General features: G+C 42.9%; 2 protein-coding genes across 6 annotated transcripts in view; one reads left to right on the plus strand and one right to left on the minus strand.

Annotated features, from left to right (window-relative positions):
- TIMP3 (TIMP metallopeptidase inhibitor 3) overlaps positions 1–8,366 on the plus strand; it is a 57,116-nt gene extending 48,750 nt beyond the window's left edge. For both annotated transcript variants that reach the window (XM_056517692.1, XM_056517693.1), the window contains exons 3-5: positions 3,186–3,297; positions 6,572–6,693; positions 7,968–8,366. In XM_056517692.1, coding sequence (XP_056373667.1) covers positions 3,186–3,297; positions 6,572–6,693; positions 7,968–8,165 — 432 coding nt within the window. In that variant the 3' untranslated portion in view covers positions 8,166–8,366. The remainder of the gene's footprint in view (positions 1–3,185; positions 3,298–6,571; positions 6,694–7,967) is intronic.
- Positions 1–17,500, minus strand: part of SYN3 (synapsin III) — a 301,143-nt gene that overhangs the window by 136,743 nt on the left and 146,900 nt on the right. The gene's annotated exons all lie outside the window — the stretch shown is intronic.

Below are 17,500 nucleotides of genomic sequence, written 5' to 3' on the forward strand. Positions count from 1 at the left end.
ACAACTTTAGGCCTCTGAATAATTAAAGAAGAAGCGCTCTGATTGGTTGCTATGGGCAACTCAACAACTTTAGGCCTCTGAATAATGAAAGAAGCGCTCTGATTGGTTGCTATGGGCAACTCAACAACTTTAGGCCTCTGAATAATGAAAGAAGCGCTCTGATTGGTTGCTATGGGCAACTCAACAACTTTAGGCCTCTGAATAATGAAAGAAGCGCTCTGATTGGTTGCTATGGGCAACTCAACAACTTTAGGCCTCTGAATAATGAAAGAAGCGCTCTGATTGGTTGCTATGGGCAACTCAACAACTTTAGGCCTCTGAATAATGAAAGAAGCGCTCTGATTGGTTGCTATGGGCAACTCAACAACTTTAGGCCTCTGAATAATGAAAGAAGCGCTCTGATTGGTTGCTATGGGCAACTCAACAGCTTTAGGCCTCTGAATAATGAAAGAAGCGCTCTGATTGGTTGCTATGGGCAACTCAACAGCTTTAGGCCTCTGAATAATGAAAGAAGCGATCTGATTGGTTGCTATGGGCAACTCAACAACTTTAGGCCTCTGAATAATGAAAGAAGCGCTCTGATTGGTTGCTATGGGCAACTCAACAACTTTAGGCCTCAGAAAAATGAAAGAAGCGATCTGATTGGTTGCTATGGGCAACTCAACAGCTTTAGGCCTCTGAAAAATGAAAGAAGCGATCTGATTGGTTGCTATGGGCAACTCAACAACTTTAGGCCTCTGAATAATGAAAGAAGCGCTCTGATTGGTTGCTATGGGCAACTCAACAACTTTAGGCCTCAGAAAAATGAAAGAAGCGATCTGATTGGTTGCTTTGGGCAACTCAGCAACTTTAGGCCTCTGAAAAATGAAAGAAGCGATCTGATTGGTTGCTATGGGCAACTTGGCAACTTTAGGCCTCTGAAAAATGAAAGAAGCGATCTGATTGGTTGCTATGGGCAACTCAACAGCTTTAGGCCTCTGAAAAATGAAAGAAGCGATCTGATTGGTTGCTATGGGCAACTCAACAGCTTTAGGCCTCTGAAAAATGAAAGAAGCGATCTGATTGGTTGCTATGGGCAACTCAACAGCTTTAGGCCTCTGAAAAATGAAAGAAGCGATCTGATTGGTTGCTATGGGCAACTCAACAGCTTTAGGCCTCTGAAAAATGAAAGAAGCGATCTGATTGGTTGCTATGGGCAACTCAACAGCTTTAGGCCTCTGAAAAATGAAAGAAGCGATCTGATTGGTTGCTTTGGGCAACTCAGCAACTTTAGGCCTCTGAAAAATGAAAGAAGCGATCTGATTGGTTGCTATGGGCAACTTGGCAACTTTAGGCCTCTGAAAAATTAAAGAAGCGATCTGATTGGTTGCTATTGTCAACTCAGCAACTTTAGGCCTCTGAAAAATGAAAGCAGTGATCTGATTGGTTGCTATGGGCAACTGGGAAACTTTTCTTTTGCACAGGTTTTCATAAATCTCCCCCACTTTGCCAGACGTTTTGGAATAACCCTGAGGAGCAAACTTTAAGGGTACATTCCCACACGGCGTATTTTGCTGCGTATTTGCTGCGTATTTTCCTACCCATTGACTTCAACAGAGAAAATAAAATACGCAGCAGCAAATACGCCGTGTGGGAATGTACCCTAAAGGGGTACTCAGATGGAAAACATTTTTTTTTCAACTGGTGCCAGAAAGTTAAACAGATTTGTAAATGACTTCTATTAAAAATCTTAATCCTTCCAGTACTTATTAGCAGCTGTATGCTACAGAGGAAATTCTTTTCTTTTTGAATTTCTTTTTTGTCTTGTCCACAGTGGTCTCTGCTGACACCTCTGTCCGTGTCAGGAACATAGGTTTGCAATGGGGATTTTCTCCTGCTCTGGACAGTTCCTGATATGGGCATCAGGTGTCAGCAGAGAGCACTGAGGACAAGACAAAAAAGAAATTCAAATAGAAAATAATTTCCTCTGTAGCATACAGCTGCTAAAAAGTATTGGAAGGGTAAAGATTTTTTAATAGAAGTCATTTACAAATTTGTTTAACTTTCTGGCACCAGTTGAAAAAAAAAATCAACTGGTATATGGTACTGTATATGGTACTGTATATGGTAGTGTTATCTTGGTACTACATGGTAGTTTAATATAGGCTGTATATGGCAGTATTTTCTTGGTACTATATGGTGTTTTTTGTAGGCTGTATATGGTATTATCTAGACTTTCTAAAGTGGTATTATGTAGGCTGTATTTTCTTGGAAAATACTGCCATATACAGTGTATATGGCGGTATTAAATAGGCTTAATATTGCAGTTTTATCATAGCGTGATACAATGGTATTATCAGGACTGTATATGGCAGTATTATTTAGTTAGTATATAATGATTTTATGTGGACTTATATGGTCTTTATATGGTGGTATTATGTGGGCCGTATGTGGCAGTATTATCTTGGTACTGTATGGTGGTATCATATGAGCTATATATATTTTATTGTTATCTAGTCATTATATGGTGGTATGATGGTGGCTGTATATGGCAGTATTATCCAGTTATTATTTGGTACTATATGGTGGTATTATACAGGCTGTATGTGGCAGTATTTTCTTGGTACTGTATGGTGGTATCATATGAGCTATATATATTTTATTGTTATCTAGTCCTAATATGGTGGTATCATGTGGGCTGTATATGGCAGTATTATCTATTCATTATTTGGTACTATATGGTGGTATTATACAGGCTATATACAGTAGTATTTTCTAGGCATTATATGGCGGTATTATTTGGCCTGAATATTGCAGTTTCTTCTTGCCATGATATGTTGGTATTACGTGAGCTTTATATGGCAGTATTTTCTTGGCCCTATATTGAAGTAACGTGTGGGTTGAAATTATAAGAACAATTGTCTAACAATGACAAGTATGGAGGGGGCCGCCGTGCGCTCGTAGCCCAGGGCTCCATTTTCCATTCTTCATCCCCTGCTTTCCTGTCGCAGATATTCCCATACGTTTCCACACAACACACAATTCCTGGCTTGTTTGATAGATGGAAACGGTCCAGACAATATGGAGCACATATTTATATATTTATGAAGTTCATTTGTGCAAATGGACATGTTTTTTTTCTTGGCCATTGTTCAGCGGGATATATTGTGTAGAATTGACTCCTTGTGTTTCCTGATTCCCTGCAGATGTACCGCGGCTTCAAGAAGATGCCTCACGTCCAGTATATCTATACCGAGTCCTCCGAGAGCCTGTGCGGAGTCAAGCTGGAGGTCAACAAGTATCAGTATCTCATCACAGGTGGGCACTATATGGCGATATCCTATTCAGCCTTTCCTGGGAGCCCTGGGGAGGGGGGATATAGGGTCGCCACCTTTCTTGCAAAAAAAAAAAAAAAATACCAGCCATGCTAATTTGCATAATTATTTATTTATGTGTGAAATCACAGGATACACATATGGGGGGGGGGGGGGGATTTTGTCCTATTCTGACCCCTATAACTTTATTTCCCCTTATACGGGGCCTGTATGAGGGATCTTTTTTTGCTCCCCGATCTGTAGTTTTTAATGGTTCCATTTTTGTTTTGATGGGACTTTTTGGTCGCTTTTTTTTTTATTAAATTCGGGAGCTGCAGTTAGTTACTAACTACAACTCCCAGCATGCCCTGATACAGCCTGCGGCTCAGCAGCTGCCACAAACGAAAACTACAACTCCCAGCATGTTGGACTATATAGTAGTATATAGTATAGGTCAGTGTTTCCCAACCAGGGGTGCCTCCAGCTGTTGCAAAACTACAACTCCCAGCATGTTGCTCTAAACCTCCTCCTCATGTAATCTCCTTACTACTGGGGTGACACACTGTAACAAACCCCCTCCTCATGTAATCTCCTTAATACTGGGGTGACACACTGTAACAAACCTCCTCCTCATGTAATCTCCTTACTACTGGGGTGACACACTGTAACAAACCTCCTCCTCATGTAATCTCCTTACTACTGGGGTGACACACTGTAACAAACCTCCTCCTCATGTAATCTCCTTACTACTGGGGTGACACACTGTAACAAACCTCCTCCACATGTAATCTCCTTACTACTGGGGTGACACACTGTAACAAACCTCCTCCTCATGTAATCACCTTACTACTGGGGTGACACACTGTAACAAACCTCCTCCTCATGTAATCTCCTTACTACTGGGGTGACACACTGTAACAAACCTCCTCCTTATGTAATCTCCTTACTACTGGGGTGACACACTGTAACAAACCCCCTCCTCATGTAATCTCCTTAATACTGGGGTGACACACTGTAACAAACCTATTCCTCATGTAATGTAAGGCAGCTGCCTATTTTGCCTATAGGCAGAGCCGGCCCTGATAGGGCGACCACCAAAACCTCAGAGGCCTTCATCACTGTAGTCTTATTTGGGTCCCCAACCCAGTCCTCAGGGTCACCACCAACAGTCCAGGATTAGAATATTTCCCCATTCAATTCCAATGGAGGATATGAAAAAGCCAGGAATGTTGGGGGGCCTTGAGGACTGGGTTGGGGACCACTGATATATAGCATTACTATCTGACTACCATATGACACTGTTATATTTTCACTGTATGGCGAAATTAAGAAACGGGCACTGACTGTCACTGCATTGTGCCCTTATATAGGAACTTAATAGCGGTATTATATTCGTACCTTAAAGGGGTACTCCGGTGGATAACTTTTTTTTTTTTTTAAATCAACTGATGCCAGAAAATGAAACAGATTTGTAAATTACTTCTATTAAAAAATCTTAATCCTTCCAGTACTTATTAGCTGCTGAATACTACAGAGGAAATTATTTTCTTTTTGGAACACAGAGCTCTCTGCTGACATCACGAGCACAGTGCTCTCTGCTGACATCTCTGTCCATTTTAGGAACTGTCCAGAGTAGGAGAAAATCCCCATAGAAAACATATGCTGCTCTAGACAGTTCCTAAAATGGACAGAGATGTCAGCAGAGAGCACTGTGGTCATGATGTCAGCAGAGAGCTCTGTGTTCCAAAAAGAAAAGAAGTTCCTCTGTAGTATTCAGCAGCTAATAAGTACTGGAAGGATTATTTTTTTTTAATAGAAGTAATTTACAAATCTGTTTAACTTTCTGGCACCAGTTGATTAAAAAAAAAAATAATAATAAAATATTTCCACCGGAGTACCCCTTTAATAGTATTGCTTATAGTATAGTACAAAAATAATAACACTATCTGCCTACAGTATGACGTACGGGCACTACATGGCACTACTATTTAAAGGGGTTATCCAGGAAAAAACTTTTTTTTATATATATCAACTGGCTCCAGAAAGTTAAACAGATTTGTAAATTACTTCTATTAAAAAATGTTAATCCTTTCAGTACTTATGAGCTTCTGAAGTTGAGTTGTTCTTTTCTGTCTAAGACCTCTCTGATGACACGTGTCTCGGGAACCGCCCAGTTTAGAAGGGATTTGCTTCTAAACTGGGCGGTTCCCGAGACACCTGTCATCAGAGAGAACTTAGACAGAAAAGAACAACTCAACTTCCGAGGCTCATAAGTACTGAAAGGATTAAGATTTTTTAATAGAAGTCATTTACAAATCTGTTTAACTTTCTGGAGCCAGTTGATATATATATATATATATATATATATATATATATATATATATATATATAAAAATTTTTCCTGGAATACCCCTTTAAGTAATGGTAGTTGGTAATGACATACAGTGTGTAGACAATGCAGTCCCACTGAGCACCTAAATAATAGCGCCATATGGTGAACACATACAGCGTCATACTGTAGGCATATAGCCACTATATATATACCACTATTAGTACAATACAGTGACACACAATGCCCGCTTTTCATTTTGCCATAAAGTGAACATATAACAGTATCCTACAGTAGACAGACGCTACTATAGTGCTATATATAGTGTCAAAATAATACCGTAAAAAAGGTAATAGCACAATGTAGTGACATAGAGTGTTAGTGTAACGCAAGCAACGAGTGCCAATTTAGCAATGCCATATAATTAACAATGGTGGTCCAGTGTTGAATGCCCCCAGCTGTTGCAAAACTACAACTCCCAGCATGCCCGGACAGCCAAAGGCTGTCCGGGCATGCTGGAAGTTGTAGTTTCGCAACAGCTGGAGGCACCCTGTTTGGGAAACACCATGGTAGTCATAAGTAGTCCCATATATATAATGCTATTATGTAGACACTTGTGGCGTATGTCACTGTACAGTGCCATTACCTAGGTACTTTAAGGCGGTATTATTTGGGTACTATATAGCCCTACTATCTAACATTGTTATATGTTCATTGTATGGCACTACTAAATAGGCACTCTATGCTATGTCACTATTTTATTACTTTAAAGTAGTATTACATGCGTAGTGTTTGAACACTGTAATGTGTGCACTGCATGCGCACTCCATATGGCGGTATTATAGACATTAAATCACCTATTGATTGAATGTACTATGGCAGAATTATTATTATCCTTTTTTTTTTATTGGAAAATGTACTATAACATGCGTCGTCTTCTCCTCCCTAGGGCGGGTATATGAGGGGAAGGTATACACCGGCCTGTGTAACCTGATCGAGAAGTGGGATAAGCTGACCCTTGCCCAGCGCAAAGGACTCAATCACCGCTATCACCAGGGATGTAACTGCAAGGTAATGGTTAAATGAGTTCCTAATGCTGCCTACATTTCCCATGCAAAAAGAGAGAGGGGGTGGAGTCTGATCACTGCACCTGGTCATCTATTTAGGCTGCTGGTGCTGGAGGTCACCCAGGTAAACTGATTAGACTCATAAGTGGGTTGGGGGTCAGTTCACATCATGTTCAGTTTTGATGCATTTTCTTATTCAAAGTGCATTTTTTTAAGCGAAGTATTGTCATGAGGAGAAAGGGATTTGACCTATAATCACAACCGAGGTGTTTTATGAAAATCTGAATATATCCTAATCCCATACAGATAGCTGCAGTATACATATAGAGCTGGGAGAAGAGGTATATAACTACTATATATCCTAATCCCATACAGATAGCTGCAGTATACATATAGAACTGGAGGGGAGGTGTATAACTACTATACATCCTAATCCCATATAGCAGCAGCAGTATACAGATAGAACTGGAGGGGAGGTGTATAACTACTATATATCCTGATCCCATACAGCAGCAGCAGTATACAGAGAGAACTGGAGGGGAGGTGTATAACTACTATATATCCTGATCCCATAAAGATAGCAGCAGTATACAGATTGAACTGGAGGGGAGGTATATAACTACTATATATCCTGATCCCATACAGATAGCTGCAGTATACATATAGAGCTGGGAGAAGAGGTATATAACTACTATATATTCTTATCCCATGGAGATAGCAGCAGTATACAGATAGAGCTGGAGGAGAGGTGTATAACTACAATATATCCTGATCCCATAGGGAGAACAGCAATATACAGATAGAGCTAGAGGGGAGGTGTATAACTACTATATATTCTGATCCTATAGAGATAGCAGCCACAGTATACAGATAGAGCTTGAGGGGAGGTGTATAACTATTATATATCCTGATCCTATAGAGATAAGAGCAGCAGTATACAGATAGAGCTGGGAGGGGTGTAGGGGCTAGCAGGAGGGATTAGGAAGTTAGCTGACCCAGGACTAACCACTTTCTCTGGCCTATAAAAACTGTGATTTTCTGTGCCCCAGTCTGGTGACCTAGTTACAGTAATAAACGCATGGATGCAGCTGTGCTGGAATGAAACAGATGGTGCTGTAGGACTAATGATGGTCAATGTGCACTAGATATATAGGCAAAAAAAACAGCAACCCTGGAGTGCTTCTTTAAATAAATATACTATCTGAAGACTTAGAGATGTATATGAAAAGTACTCTGTAAGTATGAGCTCCTGTGATGGTCCCGCCTCCTCTATTACAGATCAAGGCTTGCTACTACCTCCCATGCTTCATCACATCGAAGAGCGAGTGCCTGTGGACAGATATGCTCTCCAACTTCGGCACCCCAGGCTACCAGTCCAAGAATTACGTCTGCATCAAGCAGAAAGAAGGTTACTGCAGTTGGTCCAGAGGATGGACTCCACCAGACAAATCCGTCATCAACACCACGGACCCCTGAGCCCTCGTGGCACCGGCGGCCCGGAAACTGTAAAAGGACAGTAACCCTGAACGCATACGGCAATGAAATTAGTGCCTGATTTCTTGCTAAAAATTAGCACTTGGAACACATAGGTCTTTACCATCATACTGAAAGTATATTTTTTAATCACTCTTTTATTTTTGTAATATATATATTATTATTATTATTATTTTTTTTTTTTTACAATCACCCATTTTCTTTCCTTACCTCTATGAGTGGTCCATGGGGGCCGAGACCATCTTAGCTGAATTTGATCATATAAATGCACAAAAATAAAAAATGGGCTAACCTTCACCTCGAGGGGGGAAATCCTAAAATTGATGAGATTTTTTTTTTTTTAAATTGCAGTTCAACCTCCCGCCACAAGAGGTGCTGTATAAACAAAAAAAACTCATTAGATTTGGTATCTAAGTGCATTTTTTGGGGGGCAAGATGTATAAAGCAGTGAAGTGTTTTTTTTTTTTTATAGATATTTTAATGTGAATAAAAAAAAAAAAAATGTTGGACCAGGTCACCCTCACATTCTGTTTGTGAGACTTACTATGATCAGTTGATCAGTGATAGGTTAGGATGATGGTGGTAGTTGTCCCTGTGTGCAATGCCTTGCAGGTCTGGGCAGAACTATGCAGAAAAATAAAAAATTAATAAAAAAATAAAAAAAATAAGCTATTTTAGATGACTATGAAGGTTACAGATTTTGATGCAGTGCCCTCTTGTGGCCTGGAGTTATATATAATACTTGGACTTTCACAAGCAAAACTTTTATTTTCCTTATTGTTGCCTAGAAAATATCTTTATGTCAAAGCTAGGATCCAATATTTTTGGTAAGTAGAAGCTCACCTTGATGTTGGCATTTGTCAAATTAATGCAGTTCCACCTCCAAGCCTGTAGAGGCGCTCTTATTCTCGAGTTTGTCATTGAAACACTCTCTCTGCTGCCCCCTAGCTATAGAGGGCTTAAACTGCAGGTTTTCATAGTCCGTCCTCTAACACCCTAGCTAGATTTGAGGATATCCTTCCTTAACTAAAATATTTGATACATTTTATTCCGATTTTTTAAAGAATTTTTTTGAAACCTGCACTTGGGATGCGGTGCCTTGACGTGACCCTAAATTATATCTATTTTTGTTGTTGCTTTTTTTTGACTGGATATATTTTTTTTTATTTTTTTTATAGATGAATTATATGTAGATCTCTAATATAAATTCTGGATTTTCATTTTTTTTTTTTTTTTTCATTTCTGACAAAATGGGTGACAAAAGTTTTACCGAGATTGTGTGACGTAACATATTTCCTGTTTATATATTTTTTTTCTCTTATTATTTATCATTTGTAGAGAAAAAAAGTTTTTTTGATTTTTTGATTTTTTTTTTATATATCTTCACTCCATTCCAAGTAGGGAATAGTTTTTTTTTTTTTAAATGCTATTTACAGGTTTGCTACATCATATCACAGATAAGGATATTTTATATGAATATGCTTTTTATATTTGCAGAAAATATTCTTGGTTTTCCGATACAGAGCAGTGTGTTTTATGTTTTTTTTTTTGTAGATAGATTTACAGAGAATTACATTTCCATCATCTTTGTAGCCCTAGAAGTGAATCAAGCTACAACTCCCATCATTGCTATTCTAACCCATGGCCAGAGGATGACTGACATTGTTTGGCAGCACGATGATCATAGACCTAAGGGTTCGTTCACACTCAGCTCACACAGCTTAAAGGGGTACTCCACCGAAAAACATCTTATCCCCTATCCAAAAGATACTGATTGCAGGGGTCCCGCGACCTCCGGCGCGGCACCCTAGTCATCCGTGCACAGAGCCAACTCCGCTCAATGCCGGATGACTGCCGACTACAGCCGCCACGTCCCCTCCATTCATGTCTATGGGAGGGGGCGTGACGGCTACTACGTAGCCATCACGCCCCCTCCCATAGACATGAATGGAGGGGGCGTGGCATGACGCCACGAACAAGGAAGCTTAAAGCTCATGTGTTCCGGAGGCCGCTGCTGCCAGACCGGAGATCGAGATCCAATGGCGGGACCCCGCGATCAGACATCTTATGGATAAGATGCATTTGGCAACACAAAATGGCCGATTTTACCATGTGTGAGAGTCTGTAGGTCCAATGATCTCCGGCGCGGCACTCTAGTCATCCGTGCACGGAGTGTACTCCGCTCCGTGTTGGATGACTGCCGACTACAGCCGCCACGCCCCCTCCATTCATGTCTATGGGAGGAGGCGTGCCGGCTACGCAGTAGCCATCAAGCCCCCTCCCATAGACATGAATGGAGGGGGCGTGGCATGGCGTGACGTCACGAACACGGAAGCTTCAAGCTTACATGTTCCGGAAACCACTGCTGCCAGCCCGGAGATCGAGATCCAACGACGGGACCCCCGCGATCAGACATCTTATGGATAAGATGCATTTGGGAAACAGAAAATGGCCGATTTTACCATGTGTGAGAGTTTGTAGGTCCAATGACCTACAGGTTATCTGCTCTTAAAGGGCACGTCTATTTTTAATTCGAGATCAGAAAGTAAAAATCTTCTAAATTTGAAAAGCAACTTTGCAAATTATTTGCTTTACATATCTTGTACCGTATTTGAGCTATAGGATGTTCCCTGTTTGGTCATATGACCAAACCGTTCCAATTGAAACCTCAGACAGTTGTGTGGCCTGGCAGTGTACTGCACAGAGTCATGTGACCAAGCAGCAGTAACATTAACTGCAGTCATGTGACCAAGGGCGTCAGCTTGAACTGTTTGGATGGTCACCTGGGCTTTAGTAATAGGATAAAACAGTAGAACTTTCGTTGCAGCTGTGGATGTGACTGGAGTATAAGACTGAAGATCCGTACAAGATAATTAAAACTTGTTAAAAAGTGGAATTTCCCTTTAAATCCTTTCATTATGTTGATCCATATGGCGGCCCTTTAGCTATGTGGGTGGAGGACTGGGGCATCCAAAGTCAATAGACTGTATCTAGAAAAGTGGCGTAAGTGGCTCTCTACTTAACAGTGCCAGTTAATGGGTACAGCAAACAAGAGCGGCTCTTCAGATCAGAGCGGAGACGGGCGGCGGATCAGATACAACGTGATCTCATTTATCAGGGACACCGTTGAGACAAAGTTTGCTCCTTTCTGAGTCAGTTCCTTGACCCCTGACCCTCAGTGTCTCTATTCCAATTGGTAATCGTCCAATGTAGACAATTCCATCCCCAGATCCTCTTGACCCCACTCGGTCCCTGAAGGTCTATCTAGAAACCTACCGACCATATCGATAAATGATCCACTATATCAGTGGATACAACAAGCTGCGGCTCCTCTGTTTATGTGGTCGAAACATGCTGGGACTTGTAGTTTCACCAGTCATTGATGTGTACTAATCATCCCTCGCTCCCCTCTTACCCCCCACCATGCCATGTACAGCACAAATTAGGACCGGCTGGTGGACGGGTGCAGGACAGTCGGTGAAGATCTGCACCCTATGGGGGAATATAATGATGTGTGTGGCCCACCGTAGACGCGTTTGTGTAATGTTATTTATGAACTGTATATTCTGTGATTGTATATTGGCTTCTGCTCTAAAATGTTTGTGTTTTGCAGTATATTTTATCCTAAACATTAAACAAATCCTTTATATTTCTATCAAATATGTGGATCCTGTGTCCTTTGTGACTGAATGCTGGATGTAAATATAGGAGCGGAAGTGGTGGAGATTTGGGATGTTATGGTCTGGTACTAGGTAACCTTTCCTAGCAGGTCCAAAGGGCAGACCAAGGAGGGACAAAGGGATAAAACATGATCCTCCACTACCACAGACCCCCTTCACCATGACCCCTCTCCACCATGTCCCACCTGAACCACAACCATGCTTTGCTATTACTCCACTCTTCCATGATCCACCTTCATCGTGACCCCACTCTAACATGGACCACCTTCATCATGACCACATTGTATCATTACCACTTTCATCATGAATCTACACCACCAAGATCTCATTCCACCATGACCCACTTCAACGTGACTCCACTCCACCAGGATCCCCCTCCAGTAAGACCACATACCACCCTTACTCTACTGCATGACCCAACTTCACATGACAGAGATCCCACCTTCTCCACCATGACCCCACGGTACCATAATTCAACACATAAATCATGACCATACTCCGTGACCTCACACTGCCATGATGCCTCTTCACCGCTCCACTGGGACCCTCCTCCATTATGACCCCACACGACCATGTTGCCTCTCCACCAGGACCATACTTGACCTACTTCACTATGACCTCCACCTTGATCCCACACCTTCATGATCTGACTCCATTATGTCTCCACACCACTATGACCCTCATCCACCATGAACTCACTTCACTGTAACCCAGCTCCGTCATGACCCTCCTTTACCATAAATCCACTCAACCACTACCCTCAACCACCATGACCCAACTTCACTATGGCCCTTGTCCACCATGACCTTTTCTCCATTAAGGCTTTCCTTCACCATCACCAAAAATTAAAGCTGAGGTTATTAAGGTTCTGACTGTGTAAGTTCACTCAATATCTCTCTGTAAGTCTATTCATTCACTATAGACCCTACCTACCCTTTAACTCTGAGGCTCAACTACTGGGGCCCATAGGAGCTTTGAACCTGTTTATAACCATCGGGCCCCTAACCTGTCCTTCCTTAGAGAAGTCCTAAGTACCATCACAGCTACAAAGCCACCAAAGGTGGGACAGGGTCCCAAAAAAAGGCCAACCCATAAGCCTGGTCCTTATATCTTCAGGGCCCATAGCAGTAGCAAGGTCTTAAAGGGGTAGCATATGTAACAAACTGTTCCGAACGCTGGAGTCGGCGCTGGGAGCTTGTGGCATTATAGCCCCGCCCCCTCTTGACAACACATCCCGCCCCTCAATGCAAGTCTATGGGAGGGGGCGTGACAGCTGCCACGCCCCCTCCCATAGACTTGCATTTAGGGGCGGGGCATGACATCATGAGGGGGCGGGGCAATGACATCACAAGCTTGTTCCAGTTTGTTCCAAACGCTGAGCAGCGGAGTACCCCTTTAATGAATACAGACAGAATTTTATCTCTGCAGAGGACCCCTATAAATATACCATAACAGAAGATATAGATTAACTATAAACTTCCCATTTTATTAATTCCCAAAAATCTTTGTCCTTTAGAGAAGGAAACAAAAGGAGACAACACACCGCTATCTCCCATTTTGTAATGAATTGTCCTGGTTTCGCATATTAATCAGTCTGGGTAATTACATACATAAGTCATGTTTACAGTCCGCCAGATGTTTCCTCCGTATACCGCCATCTCTAATCACTATAGGTTGGCCCGCATGTTTTCTACCTATTAAACCTCATTAATTTACATAATTGGGGTCAGGAGACGACACAATAACAATCCATATTTTCTACAGCTGCCGCCAAGACGAGCTCGACAGGCGAATAAACTAATCATGTTAGATATTATGTAACACAATGTAACAAAAGCCAGGCCGCACTGTGCAATGCCGTCTCAAGTTACTAAATAGTCTGTGCCTGAAACCACAGTCCACCCACATCTTCACCCGAGAGCCCGAGGCAGTGATGACTGTCAGCAAAGTCATTCTTAAAAGTGCACTTGTGGTCAGGGCACAAAGTGTGAACAGGCTGCCTGAGACTAATAAACAACAACACATAGTAATAATGACTATTAAATATAACAAAAATAACAAGAACAATAATAACATACTTACAGTGGTCAGAATTGTGCCCACAACCATGACCGTGGGCTTGGCCAATAAAGGGCCAAAATACCTGGCAGTGATCAAGAAACTAATCATCATATATCTCGTCCGAACACCAGACCTTAGTCGAAATCGGCCAAATGATTATCAAATATAAGGAACAGCTTAATGACAAACCCAGGCCGGGGTGTACAAATGCTCGTGTCTCATCTGCTCCACTGTCTGTAAATGGTGTTACCGCACCTGTATGATTGCTGATACTAATATGTTAGTTTACAGTCATAACCTCTTGCAGGGCCCCGCCCATAAAGGGCCAAAAAACAACAACAATATCCTTTTATTCCCTACCACCACCTGCCAGTAAAATTATTGCTCTGAAGACGTGTCAGTAACAATAATGACGCCATGCTTCACCCTGCAGACGTGGCAGGCATTACAAGTACAGCAACCTACGATGGCCCCGACATACGATAATTTCAACATACGATGGCCTCTCAGAGGCCATCGCATGTTGAAGGCAGCATCAATATACAATGCTTTTGTATGTCGGGGCCATCGCAGAAACGGCTATCCGGCAGCGTAGACTGCTTCAGCTGCCGCCGGATAGCCGTTTAAGGTGCCCAGTGTGGTCCGGTGATGATCACTCACCTGTCCCTGGCACTCCGGACCGTTCTCTTCAGGATCCCCTGCATCGCACGCTGTCCCTTCATCCAATAGGAGCGGTGTGCGCAGCGACGTGATGACGGAGATGAACAGCAACGATCCCACGCAGCAGAGACTGTCCGGAGCAGCGGGGCCACCCCGGGGACGCGGCGACAGCGATGAAGAGCGTCATCCAGTGCAGCTGTGACTGTCCGGAGTGGCGGGGTCAGGTGAGTATAACATCCTATACTTTTCATTGCACGGATCCCTCAACATACAATGGTTTCAACTAACGATGGTTCATTTGGAACGAATAACCATCGTATGTTGAGGGACCACTGTATACTACCGCCTATGATTCGTGATATTATTGCTCTGAAGATGTTAGTAAGAATAACTATGCAGTGCATCCCCTTGCAGTTATGGCAGGCACATCGGGAATACTGCCGTCTAAGATTTTCAATATAATTGCTCTGAAGACGTTTCAGTAGCAAAATACCCAATGCATCTCCCTGCAGACGTGGCAGGCATAACTGGTATTCTACCGCATATCGGTTGTGATATTATTGCTCTGAAAACGTGTCAGTAACAATAATTCTGCAGTTCATCCCCTGCCAAATACCTACCAAATACGAGATTGTAATATTATTGCACTGAAGAGGTGTCAGTAGCAACCACTGCAGTGCATCCCTTGTAGGTGTGGCAAGCATAATGGGTATACTACCGCCTATGGTTCGTAAAATAATGCTCTGAATGTGTCAATAACAATAATTACGCAGTGCATTCCCCTGCAGAAGTGGCAGGCACAATGGGGGAGATTTATCAAAACCTGTGCAGAGGTAAAGTTGCTGAGTTTCCCATAGCAAGCAATCAGATCGCTTCTTTCATTTTTCACAGGTCTCTTTAAAAATGAAAGAAGCGAGCTGATTGGTTGCTATGGGCAACTCAGCAACTTTTCCTCTGAACAGGTTTTGATAAATGTCCCCCAATGGGTATGATACGCCTATAAGTCGTGCCAATACTGCTCTGAAGACATGTCAGTAACAATAATTACACAGTGCATGACCCTGCAGGCGTGGCAGGCCTGACATGTATGTCTGTGACAAACCTCTGAGTATGGCTTATAGTTATGTAAGGCTTTTCAATAACAATTATACCTAAACATCGAAATCTTCTATGCCAAACAGTATAAATTTGTGAACATACCCACATTCTATGCCATAATGTAACCCTGTATGATACTTTAAAAACGAACATGCTATACATACTAATGCAGTGTATACAATCTATAGATGTAATGCAGGAATAAAAGCTGTGAATGCTATAAACGTATGTCACTTTGATTCTATGAGCGTTTACATCCCATACATGTTGCCAAGAACATTTCACACTAACCATACTATGAAACGTGTACGCATTCTAATGGCATGGGATACTATATATGCTGCTATAACCTTGAACATTTTTAAATGCTACGAGCGTATGTACAGAATAGATGCTACGAGCGTATGTACAGAATAGATGCTACGAGCTTATGAACCGTATGAAACTTACAAGTGTATATACAGTCCAAATGCCTGGACCGTGTGTACCGTATGGTACTGGCGTATGAACAATAATAAAAAATGTTCTGAGCTTATGAATAGAATGACTACTATGAGTATATTTACCGTATGAAAGCTATGAATGTACTTTCACGCCTGGATTGTGTAGCTCCGCTCCCTGATGATGTCATCACTAAGGGGTGGAGCAAAAAGGTCGCAGGGGGTATCAGGAGTGAGACCCCCTTTCGATTTGTCCCTCTGTCCTTGGACTACTACTCCCATCATGGGACAGAGTCTGTCCCATGATGGGAGTAGTTGTAGTACTGCAGCACTGTGAAACAGCACTTGCACATCCGCCGGCTGCGGGACTTTTAGGACTACTATTCCCATCATGGACAGACTCAGATCGGTGGGGATTATGAATTATGACAGCGTATACAGGAGCCTGGACCCGGCGGGGAGTGCAGTGTAGCCGCATGTGCCGCCAGCTTGTGAACTTAATAAATGTGGACCGCAGAGGGTCTCTGGAGAATTACCTGCTGCGATCTGCCCCTCCGCCCCTGAACTATAACTCCCATCATGGACAGAGTCTGTCCATGATGGGAGTAGTAGTCCTAAATGTCCCACAGAAAGTGCCATCCCTCAGCGCTGTGGTACTACAACTACTCCCATCATGGGACAGGCTCTGTCCATGATGGGAGTTATAGTCCAGGGGCGGAGGGGCAGATCGCAGCAGGTCAATCTCCAGAGACCTGCTGCGATCCGCATTTATTAACTGTACAAGCCGGCGGCACATGCGGCTACACTGCGCTCCACGCCGGCTCCTGTTATACAGCTGTCATGATTCATAATCCTCGCCGGGAAACGGGAGCTCTGATTGGTGAATAGCTTTTCACCAATCAGAGCTCCCGTCTCCCGGCGGCGGGTATTATGAATTGTGACAGCATATAAAGTATTCCCCGCCGGGAGACCACGGGGAGCGCAGTGGAGCCGCATGTACCGCCAGCTTTTACAGTTAATAAATGCGGATCGCAGCAGGTCTCTGGAGAATGACTGCTGCTATCTTCCCCTCAGCCCCTGGACTATAACTTCCATCATGGGCAGATTCTGTTTATGATGGGAGTAGTAGTCCTAACTGTCCCAAAATAGTCCCGCAGCAGGGGGATGTACAAGTGCTGTCTCTCAGCGCTGCGGTACTATAACTACTCCCATCATGGGATAGACTCAGGGCCGGATCATCATTGGCGCGCCTGCTCTGGGCCTCGGGCCCCCGTCGCATTCGGGACATTCCTGTGTCCTGAAAAATCTTTTCAGGACACAAGAATGCCCCGGTTACCGGGAGGTAGCGCACGCAGGGACGTCCCTGATGTCCCGTGCA

This window comes from Hyla sarda, chromosome 4 (genome assembly GCF_029499605.1).
Source record: "Hyla sarda isolate aHylSar1 chromosome 4, aHylSar1.hap1, whole genome shotgun sequence".
NCBI classification, from domain to species: domain Eukaryota; kingdom Metazoa; phylum Chordata; class Amphibia; order Anura; family Hylidae; genus Hyla; species Hyla sarda.